Genomic DNA, 17,353 nt, shown 5'->3' with positions numbered 1-17,353 from the left:
GTTTTTATTGTTCAGTTAATTACAAAATACACAGTCTATTTGGGCGTTTATCTAAAGAGAATTCTAAATTCAAACCATGCTGCCATAATTAAAAATAAAAAAAAAACATTGCTAGTTCTACAAACAACAGACAATGGTAATCAAAACACGACAACAAAAAAGAAAACCCCTTGTAACGAAATGCAAATAAGCGAAACGTTTTCCTCCCGAGAGGAATACCGTGCTCATCAGCAATGTTACTACCATTGGTGTTGAAAGGACGCGTTTTTTTCCAAAACCCCATCCACAACCAAAAGTCCGTTATGCTGGGCTGTTGTTTTTGTTGTAAATTAATCACCCGTGTCTGTATCATTCGTGATGGGATTTTATTTGTCTTGCGTTGTGCTGGAAGTGAAAAAAAAAGAACGGTTTCAAAACACAAACACATACCGAAGCCAACGCGTCTTATGCCCAGTTGCAACACGAGCCGGAATAAACAAACGATGCAAATTGCAACGAAGGGTACCACGATTTCCAGCACACTACTACCGCCAGCGTACGCGAGGGAATTCGCCATAGAAAACCAACTAATCGGTTGGCTGGTAGTTCGTGGCTTGTGGCTTTTCGTGGCGGGCTTTCCACTGCTGATTTGACCAGCTGGTATACGAAGCGTCCGTACCGAAAAGCAAACGATTGCAAAACCTTCCGAGTGCTGGCTGGTTCACCGATGACACGAGGCAACCGTAACGTAAACATTCCGGACCCATGGATGGGTCCAACGCGAATGGAATGATTTATTCATTTCTGCGGTTTAATGCATACGACAATGTCCGTCCGTACGGGCTACGAAATGCTAAGTTTTTGCTAATGGTGAAGCTGGTAGATGTTTTTTTTTATGTTTTAAAAAGAAGTTCCTTTCCTTTTTTTGTAGACGGGAGACTGTTTGCTACACAGTTGCTACCAATATTCCTACCGCTTCTGCCACTACTGCTTCTGTCCTGTGGCTTGCAAACCAACTGTAAACAAGCCAAAGGAAAAGACTATCTACATCGAATAAATTTAATTAAATAGATGGATAGCAATGGCACGACAAGGTTTGTATGTAATGGATGACCACAGTTGATGAGCAAGAGGACAGAGAAAGGGAGAACTAAAAAAACATCTACCCCGATGCAATGCAAATGGCAACTGAAATGTCTTTGCCCACCATTCCCTGTGAATGATGCTATGTAATCTTTCAATTAACTAGGCAAAAACTTGGCAAGAAAGGAAACCACTAATACTGGTAAAAACAGTTATAAAAACATATTTTGTTAGTGGGACGCGATTCTGTAAATATGTTCCGGTTTCTGCTTGTTTTATCTATTGTGCCACAAATAGATGGTGTTGATTTTGCTTATCACAATACTAATAAGCAGGGGGAAAAGTTTAAATGTCAATGTTCATGTTAAGAAAATTTACTTCAATATTGTCAAAATGTATGCTAGTACTACGAGTAGTCATTATCTGCTTGTTTAATTCGCAGGGACTCATAATGCCGAAAAGTTTACAATTACTGCTAGTTCAGGCCGGTTGACTAGAAGTTGGTCCTCACTGCAGTGGAACGGTCCTAATGGGATTGGAAGGAAGACCGGTGCTATTGTCGCCTTACAAACGGGCTGTTCCTTAAATTAATACCAATATCAGTAATAAGGCATCTGAATTGATTTAAAAATTACGCCCAAAGCTATGCAATTCTATGTTCAAATCAACACACCATAATTAATTCTATCGTATCAGTACATTAGTAAGTAAATACAGCTTTTGCACGATGTTAGTAGCAGAATTTACAACTCAATTTTGCATTTAATCACCCATCAATAAGACCCACTAATTAACGATCAGCATTTAAATCAGCTAACCCATCCGGGGGTGCGATTGAAATGCTAATTCATCAAACCACTGGCGGCGTAGTGGAAGCAGGAATGTATGTTTGATCAGCTTTCTTTTTACTTTCACTTCTTTTGCACAATATTCCTGACGTTTGTTGGAGTCAGTCGGGTCGTGTCGTGTCCAGGCAAAGGTGCCATAAAAAAGCAACCACCATTCAGCTAATACCCGATGAATTAGTTCGACCAGCTGCGCTCGCATTTTCATCCGGTCCAGTACCATGTACGTATAAGTAGATCGTAGTGGATGGGAATTCGGAGACTGCCCTCTCCATCGCACCTTCTTGGTGTACTTCCTTCTTTCGCGTACACGGTGTTGTACGGTGGCAAAGTGTTTAATAACGTGACCAACAGTAATTTATATCTTTCACCTTCTGATTTTTATCTCACCTGTGTATGTGTACTTTGTCGCCCTGTACAAGTCGTGGCGACTAGAACGAAACGGGAAGGCAGGAAGTAAGGAAGGACACAAAACACAGTGGTTAGTTTGTATAAACGGTTTTGACCAATCATTAAACCGTTGACGCCCGGTGGCAAGAAGGAGCATGGGAACACAAAAAAAAAAAGGAAGCCAAACGTAACGTGGAAACGATACGAAAAAGCTTTCTTAGTCGTGTCGGTCGTTTAGTTTCCACACGTTTGGTACCATTTGATCTTTCACCGGGATTTTTTTTGTATCCGTTTTTTCTGTTTTTTTTCCTAGTTGTATTTTCTCCATTCTTTTTATAGCTTCTACCATTTGCAGAGCACTTGTCCTGAGCGTACTGTACATGGTTTCTTCCCCTCGACAGTGATTTTATGTTTCTCAAATTTCCCTTACATTTTTTTTCCTTTCCTTTTGTAGAAAAAACACTTAAATGCACATGGAGTTAAACTGGCAGACTGGCAGGGTGCGAGCACGAAACCTTAGCAAACGAACCAGTCGAATGCAGTCAATGTTTATCGTTTCTAAATTGGTTTAAATGTGCCATTGCATTTGGGTGTGCGCTTTGGTAGTGCCAGCAAGTTGCTTTTATGGCTTTGGGGAGGCAAACAAAAATTGCCTTTATGAAGTGAAGCGAAGAACTGCAGCAATTGGCTTATGTTTTTCAGACCCGCTTCGTGCCCTTGTGAAGCAGCGCAGGAGAATGATCTTAAATGGGGGTTGAACTTTCGGTATTGAATTTAATGTGTTTGAATATGGTTCTTGTCCTGTTTCAAGTACAACGATCTACTGTTAATGATAAGATCATGAATATTGGTTTGCCGCCAAACCTTCTATTTGTCTTCCTGCTTTTGATAGGACAAAGCCATAGATATTGGTCGAACAACCTGTTTAATGTAAAATAAATTCAAACTCAATGTACAGCACTAGTGCAGATTGATATCATGAATGCATTAATGCCATTAATCAATCTCAAATCAATGCAGTCTTTACTATGTATTAATGCAATTTTAGATTGAGAGCCTCTGTTAGTATGAAAGGAGTCCAGCAGTGTTTACCAGTGTGAAGTGATGAACTTTCATAGTTAACAATTTTCCTGGCCCGTGTGGTTTTGGTTGTTATTGTTGCTGGTGGTTTGTCGATATTTGTCTGTCAGTTACACGAACAAAGCGTCCAGCTTTTGCCACGAATGAGCATTCGCGTTCGATACCATCTCCTGTCACCATAAATCGCATTGATAAAGCGAACATCGAGTAGCTCTCCTTTTGGAACGGTTCGTAATGAACCATCACCAGCCCAACGCTGCCCCAAAACGTTCAAGAGAGTTTGGCGGATGGTCCGCGCCGGTGGTCACATCGGTAGTTAATTAAATAGCACTCATAAATCACCCCGGGAGCGAGTCCTGCTCGGAGGTGACTTTTGTGTGTGTGTGTGCGTGAGTGTATGTGAGCCACAGTGTTGGGAATATTGCAGCTTCCACAACGGTGCGGGGGAGGAGTCCCAAAACCCATGAAGAAGAACCCATTTTACATCAAATTCCTTTTATCACCAACCAACCCCATATTGCAGGTCAGAGCGAGCGGCAGTTAACCTACATAATGAGGTTGATTTCAGAGTGTGTGCTTGCAGCAGTGATTAGACGTACGGGAGCATTCGTAACCTTAAGCTCATGCCACTGGGCAGGAGATCATTTTAAGGGCTCCAAAATTTTCCACCATCGTTCACTTTGGTTTCCCGTGCAATGTGTGTTTGTTTCTCTTTCTCCAGCTTTCTGGATGGGTCTGCCAAACGACTGGTTTACCGCGACAGATCAACTGTCAAATCATGTTGCAGTGAAGGTGGTGAGCATGATGAGCTGATGGAATTCTATGTATTTAACCTCAGTGACTGCAGTTCGGCTAAGAGTGCAATAGATAGAGCATTAAACAGAAAGGAAGAGAGAGAGAGGGAGAGAGAGAGAGAGAGCAAGAAAAAGGGATGGAATTCCGAGAGATAACTTCCGTGCGCAACGAGCACAGCATAGCAAGCAAAAGGCCATTACAGTGTGAGTTGATGATATCTATGCAGTAGTAGTGTGTAATTTATTGGACAGCAACCAGTATGCCTTCATGACTTGTGTGGCGGCTATACTGTTTGGACAACGCTGATACGATGGTATCGAAACAAAATATATTTGGCTACACTGATAAGGATGTGCAATTCGAAAACAAAATCTTGTTTGACGTGTGTCCCGCTAGTAGCTCATGACTCATGTTTGATTGCATTAGGACTGTAAGTGTGTGCAGCAAAATATGGAAATGAATGATGGACAGCAGTGGATTTTAGGCTTTGACAATTAAAAACAAAAATGTATTTCGCAGTACTGGATAAGACTGGAAAAACACTGTATGTTCAACATTTCAAGATGTAAACTGAGAAAAATTTGCGAGGAAAATGTCGATTACGGGTTCATAATTTCGCTTCAAAACTTTTGCTTCACATCTGCACGTTTTATAATTGCATCAAATGATAAACTTTTTCAACAGTTCAGACTCTGATATCTTAGAATATTGCGGCACAGGCAAACCAATTCTGCTGTTTGTTCCATTGCCTAATAAATGAAATGAAATGCAGTAGTAGTTTGCATAGAAGTTTCACTTTCAAATCCATTCACTTTCTTTGTCTCGGTGTTTACAGCTTGCATTAAACATTATTGGCAGTGAAATACATTGCCTGCGCCAAGTAATATTTAGCACTACTCCCCTCCCAAAATGAATTCTCGTTTCAGATGGATCCGGAATTAAATCAAATCACTATTATTTATCTATTCTAAACTAATAAATTACGGTTGGCACTAGAGAAGTTGGCCGGTGTTAGCAAAAGGCACCCAGATTCTCAAACGACTGTTCTGGTCGGGGATGCTATTTGCATGTGCAAATGTTTGAGGCACGTTCACGACCACACGAACACACACACATACTGATGCGTGTGACACCAGGATCCATATACCTTGACCCCGTAGTTTGAGAAGGGAGTGAAACAAATAAATAAACGGTCGGTTGGTTACGTGAGAGGTCTCTCTGGGTATGGGGTTGGAGTCGAGTGTCATTTTATAGCACGCTCTAATCAAAGATCAACAATTGCTCGACCGGATTGGCCGCCGGTACTGCTCGATTCAGTTACCGGAGTGAATGCCGGCGCGGTTGTTGCATATTAAGAAGACTTGCGCGCTGGAGGTTGCCAAGGGAGAAATTGCACAGGGGGACAAGCTGATGTGGTGGGATTTTCATTATGTATTCCCAACCGAGCAGTGTCGCACGTTGGTTTCTCTCCACAACCAAACCATCGCCACAGAAGGTTTGCTTTCGATAAACACCTGAACACGAGAACCTCCCAACCGAAAGGCTAGAAGACCGTTTCACACTTGCCAACGGGTGCCCTTCATCGCTGCTGCACTGGTGACTCCTTCCGGAAGGGAGGTTCGAGTGGCTATTATGTTTCCGGCTAGCCCTTTTGCAAGCAAACCAACCTCAACAACACACCTACGCTTGGGTTGTGTGTGTGTGTCCCACCCACTGTTGGGTGGGACTAGGCTTGAGGATAAAACATAAACATCATAATCATATCAAAATACGGAAAACAAAATATGCAAATTTGTTCTAAATTACTAAATCAAAATAAAGTAAATATTCATGCAACCGCTTGCTTGGGACCTTCTCACCGTATGGGGTAGGCACTCACTGCAGAATGTTATTTTTGGGGTCTTTTGTGCGTAGTGTGGGTGGGAGAGTAACTGTAGGCTTTCGTTTGATGATGGGCAACCAATTTTTGTAGACTGATTGACCCGACCAGCACGGGTTAGCATGGTTTAGGTTTTAGAACGAGTGTGAAGTGACCGTACCGGCATAAAGGCATCGGGTTGATATAGAGTACGGGCACAGCAAAGGATGTTTAGGAAAGCAACGATTGGATTTTACAAAAATAATTTTCAACGATTTTTTTTATAAAGCACCAAGCGCCTCCATTAAGTCCAGGCGTATTTTTTCAGCTGATAAAATAGCCTAAAAAGCTGTATTACTTAAACCTTTTGAATTTCTTGCATACATTTCCAAGCAGTTACTATGTATTTGAGCTATACCAAGTGCTTTTCATCAATCATTACGGATTAAATTCGAGCGAAAAAATGTTCCCAAAACCCGTCACAATCGATTTCAATAACTTCCACGACAGCGTCGGTACTGTATGGATTTAATGCTACAAGGAATCACTCATGCTCGCTTTTTGCCAGTGCCCCGTGAATGACAAGAACTTTTTAATCCGCTTCCATAAATAATTCTTAACGTTTAGCTTTTCCAGGGACGGACCATCCTTTTCTCTTTGTTCTTAGAGAGACGCGCGAGATGACAAAATTTCTCTGACAGATGTATGGACTGGCACGGCAAGCATCTTACTACATAGAACAAGCTCCATCTTTCCCCTTTTTCACTCCTTCCTTCACACGGAACTGCATGCACTGATGATGAAGTGAAAGCATCCAAGTTTCATCCAACCCAGCCAGCCTGACACTAAAACTTTAATTAAACAAGTAAATTTATTTCCGTCTCGGAATGTGTTCTTGAAGAACCAGTGCAGAAGCGTTTCAGCACAGCGAGCCGGGAAAATGCTTCAGATTGAATGTTTAGCTGTCAAAAGTTTGATGCCCGCCTGTGAGTACTTAGCGTTTGCATTTCTTTAACGAGAGTGTAAGGGTAAGCTTTCATGTGTTTTTTGTTGTTTTACATCACTGCTCTCTTACAAAAGGAGTCTCAAGCGACTTCGTGTACGGTTTGTTGAATTTTGTTGACAAAATGTGAACGCTACTCGTTACATTATACATTGGGTGGAACAGGCAGTGTGTTTACATAAGAGAATGTCTTATTTACGTAACTCGTCTAGCTAACAGTGTTCAAAGAGCGCATCTTTCCCATTTGCATATTAAATAGTTAAACAGACCGGTAGAATGCTTATTGAAATTGACCCGGACAGACGATTTGGGTCACAACAGTTAGTCTTTTAAGGGCATGGAGTAGAAAGATTTAATTTTAAGAAATAAAAATCTTTTGCTTCAATTACTTAAGAAAGTCGAAAAGTTTCGTATGGATAAAAATCCTCTTTGTCTACCTTTTTGCAACTACTACGAACATGTCGTGCCTTTGGTATGGATTGTGTATTTCATCATCTGCAAACGAGAGACAGGCACATGTTAGTTTCACTTGTAACTCGTAGATCACAATAATCAATTTGTTAGGAAATATTAGGACAGCTGGTTTTGCCACACCACCGTGTGCTGTTGTGCGAAAAAAGTGATGAATTATTAACTATCGATGCATCTTGCTGCTCGCCGTAGCAAGTTTTGCCGTATAAAACCAACCACCCATCGGTGCACAGCTACACAGTTCGAGTGTTAACGGACTTCACTTGCCATAAATAAACTACAACTAAACTAATCGAATTATACCGGGACGAGCAATGAAGAAGTATCACCGCTTTCTCATCTGTATCGTGCTGAGCATCGTCACAATCCCGCAGCATGGTAGCGCCAGCCCACAGCCGGACTTTGCAGTACCAGCACGCATGACCGGAGTCGCCAGCGGAAGCCTCGATTCGACCGGAAACGTGGTACAAAACACGAACCGCGTCCTGAACCTGCTTGACCAGTTCCAATCGATCACCGAAACACTGTACGGTTTGCAAACTCCCGACCTGTACCGGTTGGCAACGGGCTTTCGGTTGGTGCTGGACAGTTTGGTCGAGTCGGGCAGCCCCATCTTTCAGGCCCTCTCGAACGCGGCCCGCCTTTCCAGCGGTAACATAACGACTGTCTTCGATGGCATTCGGCGAAGCATCAGTTCAACGATTGCCCTGAACGAGCTGCATCAGGCGGCAATCAACGGGACGAGTTTGTTGCTCGGCACGGCGGGTGTACAAAACATTTCCACCGTGCTGGACCAACTGGTGCGTAATGTGGCCAACCTGAGTGTCACGCTGGACGAGATAGAGCCGGCACTGGTGGAGATACAGCAGTTGTCCCGACCAAGCCAAGCGCTGGTGGACAGCCGGTATCCGCGGAATGGCATTCGGAAGTTGAACGAAATTCTGCTGGACTACGTCAACATCGGGAGATCCACGGTACCGCAAATCAACGCCGTTGTCAATCGTATCCGAATGATGGATGGTTTCATCGCTCGGCTAGAGTCGGTAACGAGTGGGCTGCGAGTGTATCTGAACAGTACGCTCGCCACTGTGAACGGGAGCATCTATACCGGTGTCCAGAGACGGCTACAGAACGCCCTTCTAACAATCGGTACCAACTTCAACACAACTGTAACGTCTACTACGAAAAAACTGAAACAGTTCTTTCTAGACGATCTGGAAACGGTCCAGCTAGTGGTACGGAATGCGAGCGCGGTGCTCATCAACCGTCTCACCAACGTCACCCAATCATTGGACGCACTTGCCAACAACACTACGGTGGTGATGCAGGGCGAAGAGACGGAATGGGTGATGAATCGTACCATTGCAGTCGTCAAAGATATGGCCTGGAGGATGGCTTTGTCCGTTACCTCATCGGTACCGGGGGCGGACAGTTGCTTTGCGAAGTATAACTACGAGTTCGACAAGATACCGCGGCTTATCTACTCGTCGCTGGTGAGCTGCGGTCAGGGTGAGACTCGCACGTTGCAGAGTGTGGCAAATGCACTCGTCGGATACCTTGGAGTTGTTCAGTCACAGCTCGACTCGGAAGCAAATCAATACAACCAATGTTTGAGTGGGTTGGCACCGGGGTCTGCCGATGCACTGAAGCTTCAGCGTGCCATTTGTTTGCAGGGAGCTGAACGGCTCTCGGTTATCTGGGGTGACGTAGTGGTCTATAATCAACTGCAAGCGTTTGACGAGTTGGTGCGGGAAGAGGTAGCCTATAGTGCCGCCCGTCATCATCAGTGCGTCCGAACGAGCGATCACTTGCTGTATGCTGAGGTAAAGAACCTGTGGGGTGCTGTCGCACGTTGTGTGAGTTAATGGAGACGCATGGTGTTTCTGCTGTCTTGAAGATGTGCTTGATTACAAGAAAAGTTGGTAGGCAAAATGTTTGTTTTTTTTTTATCTTCCAATGGTAAATAAAGTGTTGGCATGGATTTAATGAAAAGTATGCACAATGAAGGTTGCAATAGTTGGGACTCTCTGAAGCGATATTCGCAGTTATTGGAAATGGTGGAGACGCATGGTGTTTTTAGCTTAAAGAGAATTTTATTCGTAAAAAACAATTCAAGGGATACTTTTTCAGCCTCTAAAAATCTAAACCATAACATCCAAAACATCAACCACTAACAAGCGAACAATCCACCGTCTCTTTCAGTATAGATCAGTTGACAGTACAACAGGCAATAGTACAAGGTACATACAATAGTGCTTAATTAAAATTTTAAACCCCTAGCTAGGCATCCCTCTCTATTTCACCTGACACCAAACGTCCCTTCTTACACTTGTGGGGACAGTGTTGTCAGCCTTGCCCCGAGCAACCCGTAGCGAAAACCGCAGCACGATCCCGGCAATGTGTTTTCATCTCGACCGGATTCCTCCCTACCAGCTCTAAGGACAACCGTTGGGTGGTCGGTGTTTGCTTTAGCTGAGGGCAAATAAATTCGAATTGACTGACTGCCTGCCTGTCCAACAGTTTCCTTTTGCCAATTCTCACCGCATGCATTGTGTGTTGCACTTTGTCGCGAACGATTGATGGGCTTTTCCACCACCACATTTCACCGCAAACGGGTAAAACTCCTCCGCATCGCCTTTTACTTCTCTCTCTCTCTCTCTCTGTCTTCTCACCTTCGAAACGTTCGACTTGTGCCTGATGCACTAGTTTTAATCGATTTAATTTCCCGCACCTATTTTATTCATCGGTTCGCGGTGCTTGATGAATTGAAATTGGAAACAATCAAAATTTAATGAGCACTCGTCTGGGTGTCGTCCGACGGTGTACCCAGCTACGCTTCACAACAGATTCGATATCGGATCGGTTTGGGTAGTGCGCGAAACTAATGCAACCAGATTCCGCCGATGGTTGCGTGAGGTACGCCTGTGTGGTGCCACGGTTAAAGTGAATCGGTCTTTTTTTTATCTTTTAATTTGTGTGCATGCGTGCGTTATCGATTGCTGTGGTATGCATGTGTGGCCGCTGCTTCTCGTATCGACTCCGAACCGGTTCGCCATCCCGGGATGTGTGTGATGTTTACCGGGTGAATTGAGTTATTAAAAGAACGTTAAATATACCCTACCCCGAGATATGGCTGATGGGAGGATGAGGTGTGAAGAACGGGCCGTCATCTCGCACGGGTCGCGGCATTGAGTGTGATCAATATTGACAACGATCAATGGCTCGATAAACTTTGGCATTTGCGTCGAGGCGGTGGGTTGTGTTGCAGTGCCATGATGATAATGTTAGCGTTTGGAATCGTCACACAGAACCGTACCGGTTTATCGTGGTTAACCAGTTAATTGTTATTGATACGGTTTAAATGATGTACCATTATCGTTAAGGGGCGCACGATAAATTGTTGTTGTGCTTTGGTTGAATTGGATTATTTCAAATGCGCGAAGTAATGAAACGATTAGTGAATATTTATTGCAGCAACATCGTACGTCATATGAGTGTAATGGTTGCGGGATGGATTTTACCGAGAAAATTATATGATAAAAGTAATTTAACAAATGATTGTTTATGACTGAACCGAGAAAAATCAATGGAAAATGATTTTTTGATTATATTTTCTACACAAAAAGGCTCTGCAAATAGTCTTTTGTAGACATTAATTAGTGCTTTTGTATTCATTCATTATAATCAAATACACAAATGAAACATTGTACGTTGATTGATATGTCATTCAATTTACTGAAGGACTTTCCATGAACCATTTATAGAAAGTTATGGTCAAGCACGCATGACTAAACGCTTGCATTCTCGAACGAAAGGGTGAATTGAAAATTTAAAATAGAATTTTTTGCAGAGCATTCTTTTTATTTTTGTATCATATAAATAGCTTTTGAAAAATAATTTAAATCTTTTACGAATAATTTACAACATTCTGGTTCTTTGAAGCATATTTTCTCCATGCTTAGTCATACCTTTCAAATATTTTTTCCAAAACTTCTTACTTTAAGGAGCATTGCACCAAGCACCTTCAATTTATTTTCTTTAAAAGTATTTTTTCCAAAGAAACACTGAGTGATCATTTTCGCTCGCACCTTGTTTAAGGTGAGAAGTACTTGCCAAAAAGTTATCGGTCACCGACCCGACCGACGTCCCGTATGGTGCTGGAGTTCCAAAAGCTTCTGCGTAAGAGAACCCCATTAATCACGTCACCACGCGTTAGAAAACATAAATAACCGGACAATAACCACGTGTAGGACGTGTGCTGCAGCAGCGTATGACTAGCGCCGGTTCCATGTTGTGGCTAAGACTCTCCTTGATGGATGACAGCCCATGGCCCTGGTCTAAAGTGTCTTCCCCAAATGGAGAAGACGGAGCCGAACTATTTTGTGCACAATGTGTATTCAGCTTGCCTTTGTGCTCGATATCGGGTAGATAAAGTTTTGATCAGTTGATTTGCAAAATTGTACCAAAAAGCGAGAGAGAGAGAGAGAGAGAGAGAGAGAGAGAGAAAAAAAGCTAAATTAACGATCTGAAGTTGCAAGTGAGTGTGTCATTAATCTCGTGCCGATATCGTGTGAGGTAAATTAAATTATCACTGTACTTTCCTATGAATGCACTTGGTGAAAGAAATGTGCGCTGTTGTTGTGTGTTAAGCGAACACAATTTATTTGCCTCGTGTTGAAGCACTAGAAAAATTCAAATAATTAACCTCCTTTGAGATGTGTGGCAAGAGTGCAACAATACATTTAGAATATCATTAAACGAAGCAGTAAATATGCTCCTTCTGTGCTGCAAGCTAAGCTTATATAGGTCCTTAAAGCCTTTTGAATATAATGGCACTTGCCCAAACGATTCATTTATGTCTGTTAATTACAAGCCAACCGTAGCTCATTTGTTTTTCCTTTTGATGCTTACCATACAGCTCTCTGAACTTTCCTGCCAATGAGAACCATGGCTCAAAAGCCTGACAAACTCTCGACACAACCTCTATGCACGTGAACCCGTGTACAGTAAATGCAAATTTTATACCTACTGAACAGAAAGCTCTTTGTGGTTTTCCAGAAGGATTTTGTTCGTTTTTATCGCTCTTTATGCTCTTTGAACCTCATGCTGAAGTTCGTTGCATCTTGCTTCAAGTCTGCACGGGAACGTCCCCCCATCCCAGTGGGACGTAAGGCTGGCCGGGACCATTTTATGCCTCATCTAGTCAAGAAAGAATGGCACCGTTCCTCGTTTTTATTTGTGGCCCACCCTTAAGGCAACACACTCTAGGTTCGATTTTCTTATCTTTACGAACATAGGTTTTGGGTCTTCAGGTTAAGTGGCTCCTGAGGCTCCCCCCTCGTGGGAGCATACTTTGCCGACGGGACCATTTCGTTGTGGACCATTTTCTTTGTCTGCTATGTTATTCTTGTGTGCGAAATGCTTGACCGTACACGACAAACCCCTGGCACCGGGCGGTGTGACGCACGATGCATTCATATCTTTTTATTGCACTGTAAAATTTTACCACCAATCGGTGCCGTTACATGTTTGTGTGTGTGTTTTGTGTTCTTCGTTTTTGTTCTCCAAAAAATCCCGTAACCCGTAACTGGATGTGGTATACTGACCATATCACATCCCTGTGTCCATCAGCCTCGGGTTAGCCGTCCGGTAGAGGGTTTGTGCAAGCAATTGCGTCCTTTTGCAGGCGGAATCATCAACGATATCGTTGTTTGGTGGATGATTTTTGGAAAATGTTATAGCCTTATGTATGGCAAAAGAATTTGCTCGAAGACAACACTATTACTGCAACGATGGTTGCGATGGGCTAGACGATGCAGTTTATGGCGTTTTACAGCGAAGATTTTGGTAGTGCCATTTAGGATTTTGTTGTTGTTTGGGACGCCCCAAATAGATGAGTTGATCAGCGTTTCCATCTCGAATTTTGGAGCAAAATATGGTATGCAAAAGCATGTATCGTTAGAATTTATGCACCTTATCGGAAAAATGGTTCATGTGGGTGTAAGACAACCACGGGTACAACACATTGACCCGTCAAGCTGATCTCGCACGAAAAATTGTGGGTGCTTTTATCTTATTTCAGAAGGCAAATAGTTTCCAAAGTGTCTAGCTACCTAGGATCATATCCCGGGCAACGGTGGTCCTTTGTTACACTAGATCAGTTACGGCTGACGTGTATTGCCCAGTTTCTTGACACATTGCAATATGTTGCAGGCCACAGGCAAGCGACAAAAAAAAACTCCGCACAGAAAAACCTCTTTTACACAGAAACTACACTCAGCTGTCAAGACAGGCGGAAAGTACTTTGCATTTCATTGGATTACACTGTTGCTCGGGGTAGCAATTCAGACGAGTGCACGTCTACAGACATGTTGGGCCGAGCTCGTATGGCGAACCGATTTACATTCCATGCTTGAGTGTGTTACGGGTTGTGAAAGGCGGCTGTAACTAGGAGTACGCAATGTGGCGTAAAGATATGGTAACTTAAAGAACCCTTATTATGTGAGCAAATGTTAAAGCAGTTTGCTATTTTTATGTAAGCCTGATCTTTTACCTTATCTCCAGGACTTCCAGGTATCTCCTTAAGTTATGCAGTATAATCAAGGGAATAAAAATCACGAGAATCATCGTATCCAGTCTCAATGTACGTTGCCATATAAATCTTCAATGTGCATCCCGTGGTGAATGTGCACAGGATTTTATCGGTTCTTGAAGTAGAAAATGCATTCCAATTCATATAGACACAATCACACCCTTCTCTAAAACGTCCAGCAACTCCACATGTGTGTGAGTGATCAAATTCTAACGACAATTCGATTTGATTGCTGTCATGCCAGTGCTTCTACCGTAAGTCTTCGAAGCATATGTTTAAAGAGCACCCGTTGGACGCCGGTCCGGGTCTACTTATTTGCGTACAACATTGTGTTCATTCGGTCACAAATCGGAAACCAGGAGAACATACACATTCTTTCAGGAATGAATTTGACCGACTGTCAGAAGCGAGCTGGGATTGAAATTGAAACCACTGGAGCTGATTGAAAGTGATCGTACGGTATGCAGAATGGCAAGGTGAGGCAACTTACGGGGTTACGAGTCAAACCCTGAATCGTTCGCAAATGCTTCGAATACTTCAGAGTCGTCCAGCTGCTGGAGGAATCCAACACACACACACACACATACAAAAAGAAGCTACTGTTGTTTGCAGCTTCTCTTGCAACTGCACTGGCTGCAGTTCCCGATGGCCGGTAGCAATAAAGCGGAAGCGTACGGACCAAGGCAAACAATGAAGATATTGAAGAGTCGGCAATCACTTTGCTTGACCCGGCCGTCACAGAATGGATGCACCGTTTTGTCGTGCGGAAGCAATGCTGCTGGTTGATGTCCAGCGTGCATGGCATGCGTTCGGTATCTTAAATTCAATTTCTTGTCTTTTGTGTCCAGTCGCGCACTGGTTGGGCAGGATTCCAGATACGGATTGTGTGATGTTTTCTTTTTTCGTGCTCTTCCTTCGTACTGTTATCTTGTCCCTGTGGAAGCATAAAATTGCAGCACTTGAAGATTTTGCAATGCAGACGGGAACGAGATAAACTGGTACCTAGAGTGCCCGTGTACCAGGAAGGATATCATTTGAGCGTTGTGTGTGTGTGTGTGTGTGTGTGTGTGTGTGTGTGTGTGTGTGTGTGTGTGTGCGTGGATGTGGATGTGTACCCAACATCACCGACATAGAGTGTCGTCACTGACGGACGACATTAACCTCTCATCGTCGAGTTGTCTTTGTAGGTTTCCTCCCTGGCCATATTCGTCGAAGAACAATACGTGGCAAACCGTAGTAGTAGTAGTAGCAGTAGTGGTCCGTATGCCGTTCCGGAGCTGCTACTAATGTGCCATGTCCGGTTCCGGTTCCTGCAACAGCTGCTGCATTGGATGTGGAGGTTTCTGTGCAGGACCAGTGACAACCGCATTCGAAATGAATTTATTGGTTGTTCGTGGACTTTGCCTGTACTTCTGATTGGGTGTGTGTGTGCAGGAGACGGAAATCTTGGTCTCCTTTAGCCAAGACTATTATGAATTCAGTCGACATCTTTTATCCCAACCCTTGCAAGTACGCACAGCAAATGGTTTGAAGCAATGGTTATCACACTCGTTGTGTGCGTGTGCATTTTCTCGCAAGAGCAACCAAGAGCAAACACAGGACGTAGGCCTGGGAAAAGCGAATTAAACATTCATCCTGCTGCAGCTATCATCGGGCTGCGCTGTCGTAGGAAAATACGGAACACACAAGTACAGAAAATCTTTCCGGGTTCCGAAAAGGGACTACCGTAGCGGTAGTAATTATAAATACATTTTCTACGTCTTCGGAACGGAAGATTAATGTTACGAGAACTGTTCCGATTGTGTTTGTGTGAGAAAAGAGAGAGGAAGGTGTGGGAAAATGACCGAACAAGCTGTTAAATGTACAGAGCTATGATAATTCCAGTTTAAGATTTCCTGCTAAATCTCGTAGCACAAGGAATTCAAATTTTCCCTCAAATGTGCACGAATTAAACACACCAATTGCATACCCTCAGGCGCTTTTTCTTCCTGTGTTGAAATAACTCTAATGACCGGTTATTAAATGCACTTCCTAAACAACGCTTACTCGTGCTTAGACGCTCATCTCTTTACGCCTTTCAAGGTGCTTGATGTCACCCTCGTTCCCGTCCTCACCCGTGTGGCTGATTTCTTTTACACCTCGCTTCAAATGGCAGTGCCAATTCAATCAGGAAGCAATCATTTGCTACACAACAATGATGCTGATGGGTGATAACCGGTTCTAAAACGACGAAGATGATGCCTTTACCGACACCCATGATCAGGGAACACCGGTGCTTACACCCGCACCCGCACTCACATACACATTTTCACCTCGCTGTGGCTCGTAAAACATTCAACAACCGTAAACGCTTTCTCGCTTTCAGCTGGTTGTTTGCTGGCAGCGGCATCAACGTCGACGGGCACAGCAGCACACCATAGATGAAACGGTACAGCACTCTTCGTATTCTTCCCTGCCACAACAGGAAAGACTTTCCACAGTCGTTTTGTGCAATCAGCAGCCAGGTTGTTTTGTTTTGCCTTGTGTGTAGTGAGGTGTCGTGTTACGTGTGCTGCGAGGCGGAAAAAGCAGCTTTTACATCCCCGTATCCCGTGGCTGAGATAGAAGAGGAGTTAAAGCACAACACCATGGCTGCTTCCTTCTTTCATTCGTGAAAAGGATGCTCCATAAAGGGCAAATTAAACCATTTCATCGACCGTATCACAAGACTGGGTTTGAAGGGCGAAGAATTGAATGGCGCTTACCCATTGCTGCTTCCATTCCTGCGAAGCATCCATTCAAAGGTGTGTAGCATTCGATACCCGAGAGAGCACACTGCTTCTCGCATAAAAGAAAGAAGTATCCTCAGTTCGTTCGTAAAAGGAGGTATCGTCACCGGTGCGCAGGATATGCCGGGGATCTTGAAAAGCATAACAATAATTTTCAAACGATAAACTTTATAAAACATTAAACGATGATTATATTCACTTTTACCGAGACGGAGGGATGTTTCTTAGCAGCCCATACGCCCAAACTGTTCTGCACTGAAGAGTGCCGTGCGCGCTCTTACAAAACAAAAGAACACTCTTAACAAGCCAATACCGAATGGATTTTGATGGGTTGAAAAATGCTGTTTCGTCTTTGGATGAAGCGATAACTGAACGTTAGAGGGTCATCGGTTTTACGCACAACTCTCAACCTGGCTGGCTCGCATGCTTCCACTAAACCTGGACGATGATGATGATGATGATGGGCAAGTTTATTGCACGTATTTGCAC

The 17,353-nt window shown here is 43.5% G+C and overlaps 3 protein-coding genes across 3 annotated transcripts in view; 2 read left to right on the top strand and 1 right to left on the bottom strand.

Annotated features, from left to right (window-relative positions):
• LOC126563291 (40S ribosomal protein S24) overlaps nt 1–17,353 on the top strand; it is a 478,430-nt gene that overhangs the window by 426,623 nt on the left and 34,454 nt on the right. The window lies entirely within an intron of this gene.
• Nucleotides 1–17,353, bottom strand: part of LOC126563401 (U6 snRNA-associated Sm-like protein LSm2) — a 507,910-nt gene that overhangs the window by 456,286 nt on the left and 34,271 nt on the right. The gene's annotated exons all lie outside the window — the stretch shown is intronic.
• LOC126562063 (uncharacterized) lies at nt 7,797–9,369 on the top strand. The gene has a single exon (XM_050218475.1). The coding sequence runs from the start codon at nt 7,819–7,821 to the stop codon at nt 9,367–9,369; it is 1,551 nt and encodes a 516-aa protein (XP_050074432.1). The 5' UTR covers nt 7,797–7,818.

This window comes from Anopheles maculipalpis, chromosome 3RL (genome assembly GCF_943734695.1).
Source record: "Anopheles maculipalpis chromosome 3RL, idAnoMacuDA_375_x, whole genome shotgun sequence".
NCBI lineage: Eukaryota > Metazoa > Arthropoda > Insecta > Diptera > Culicidae > Anopheles > Anopheles maculipalpis.
This window is presented reverse-complemented; position numbering and strand designations above follow the sequence as displayed.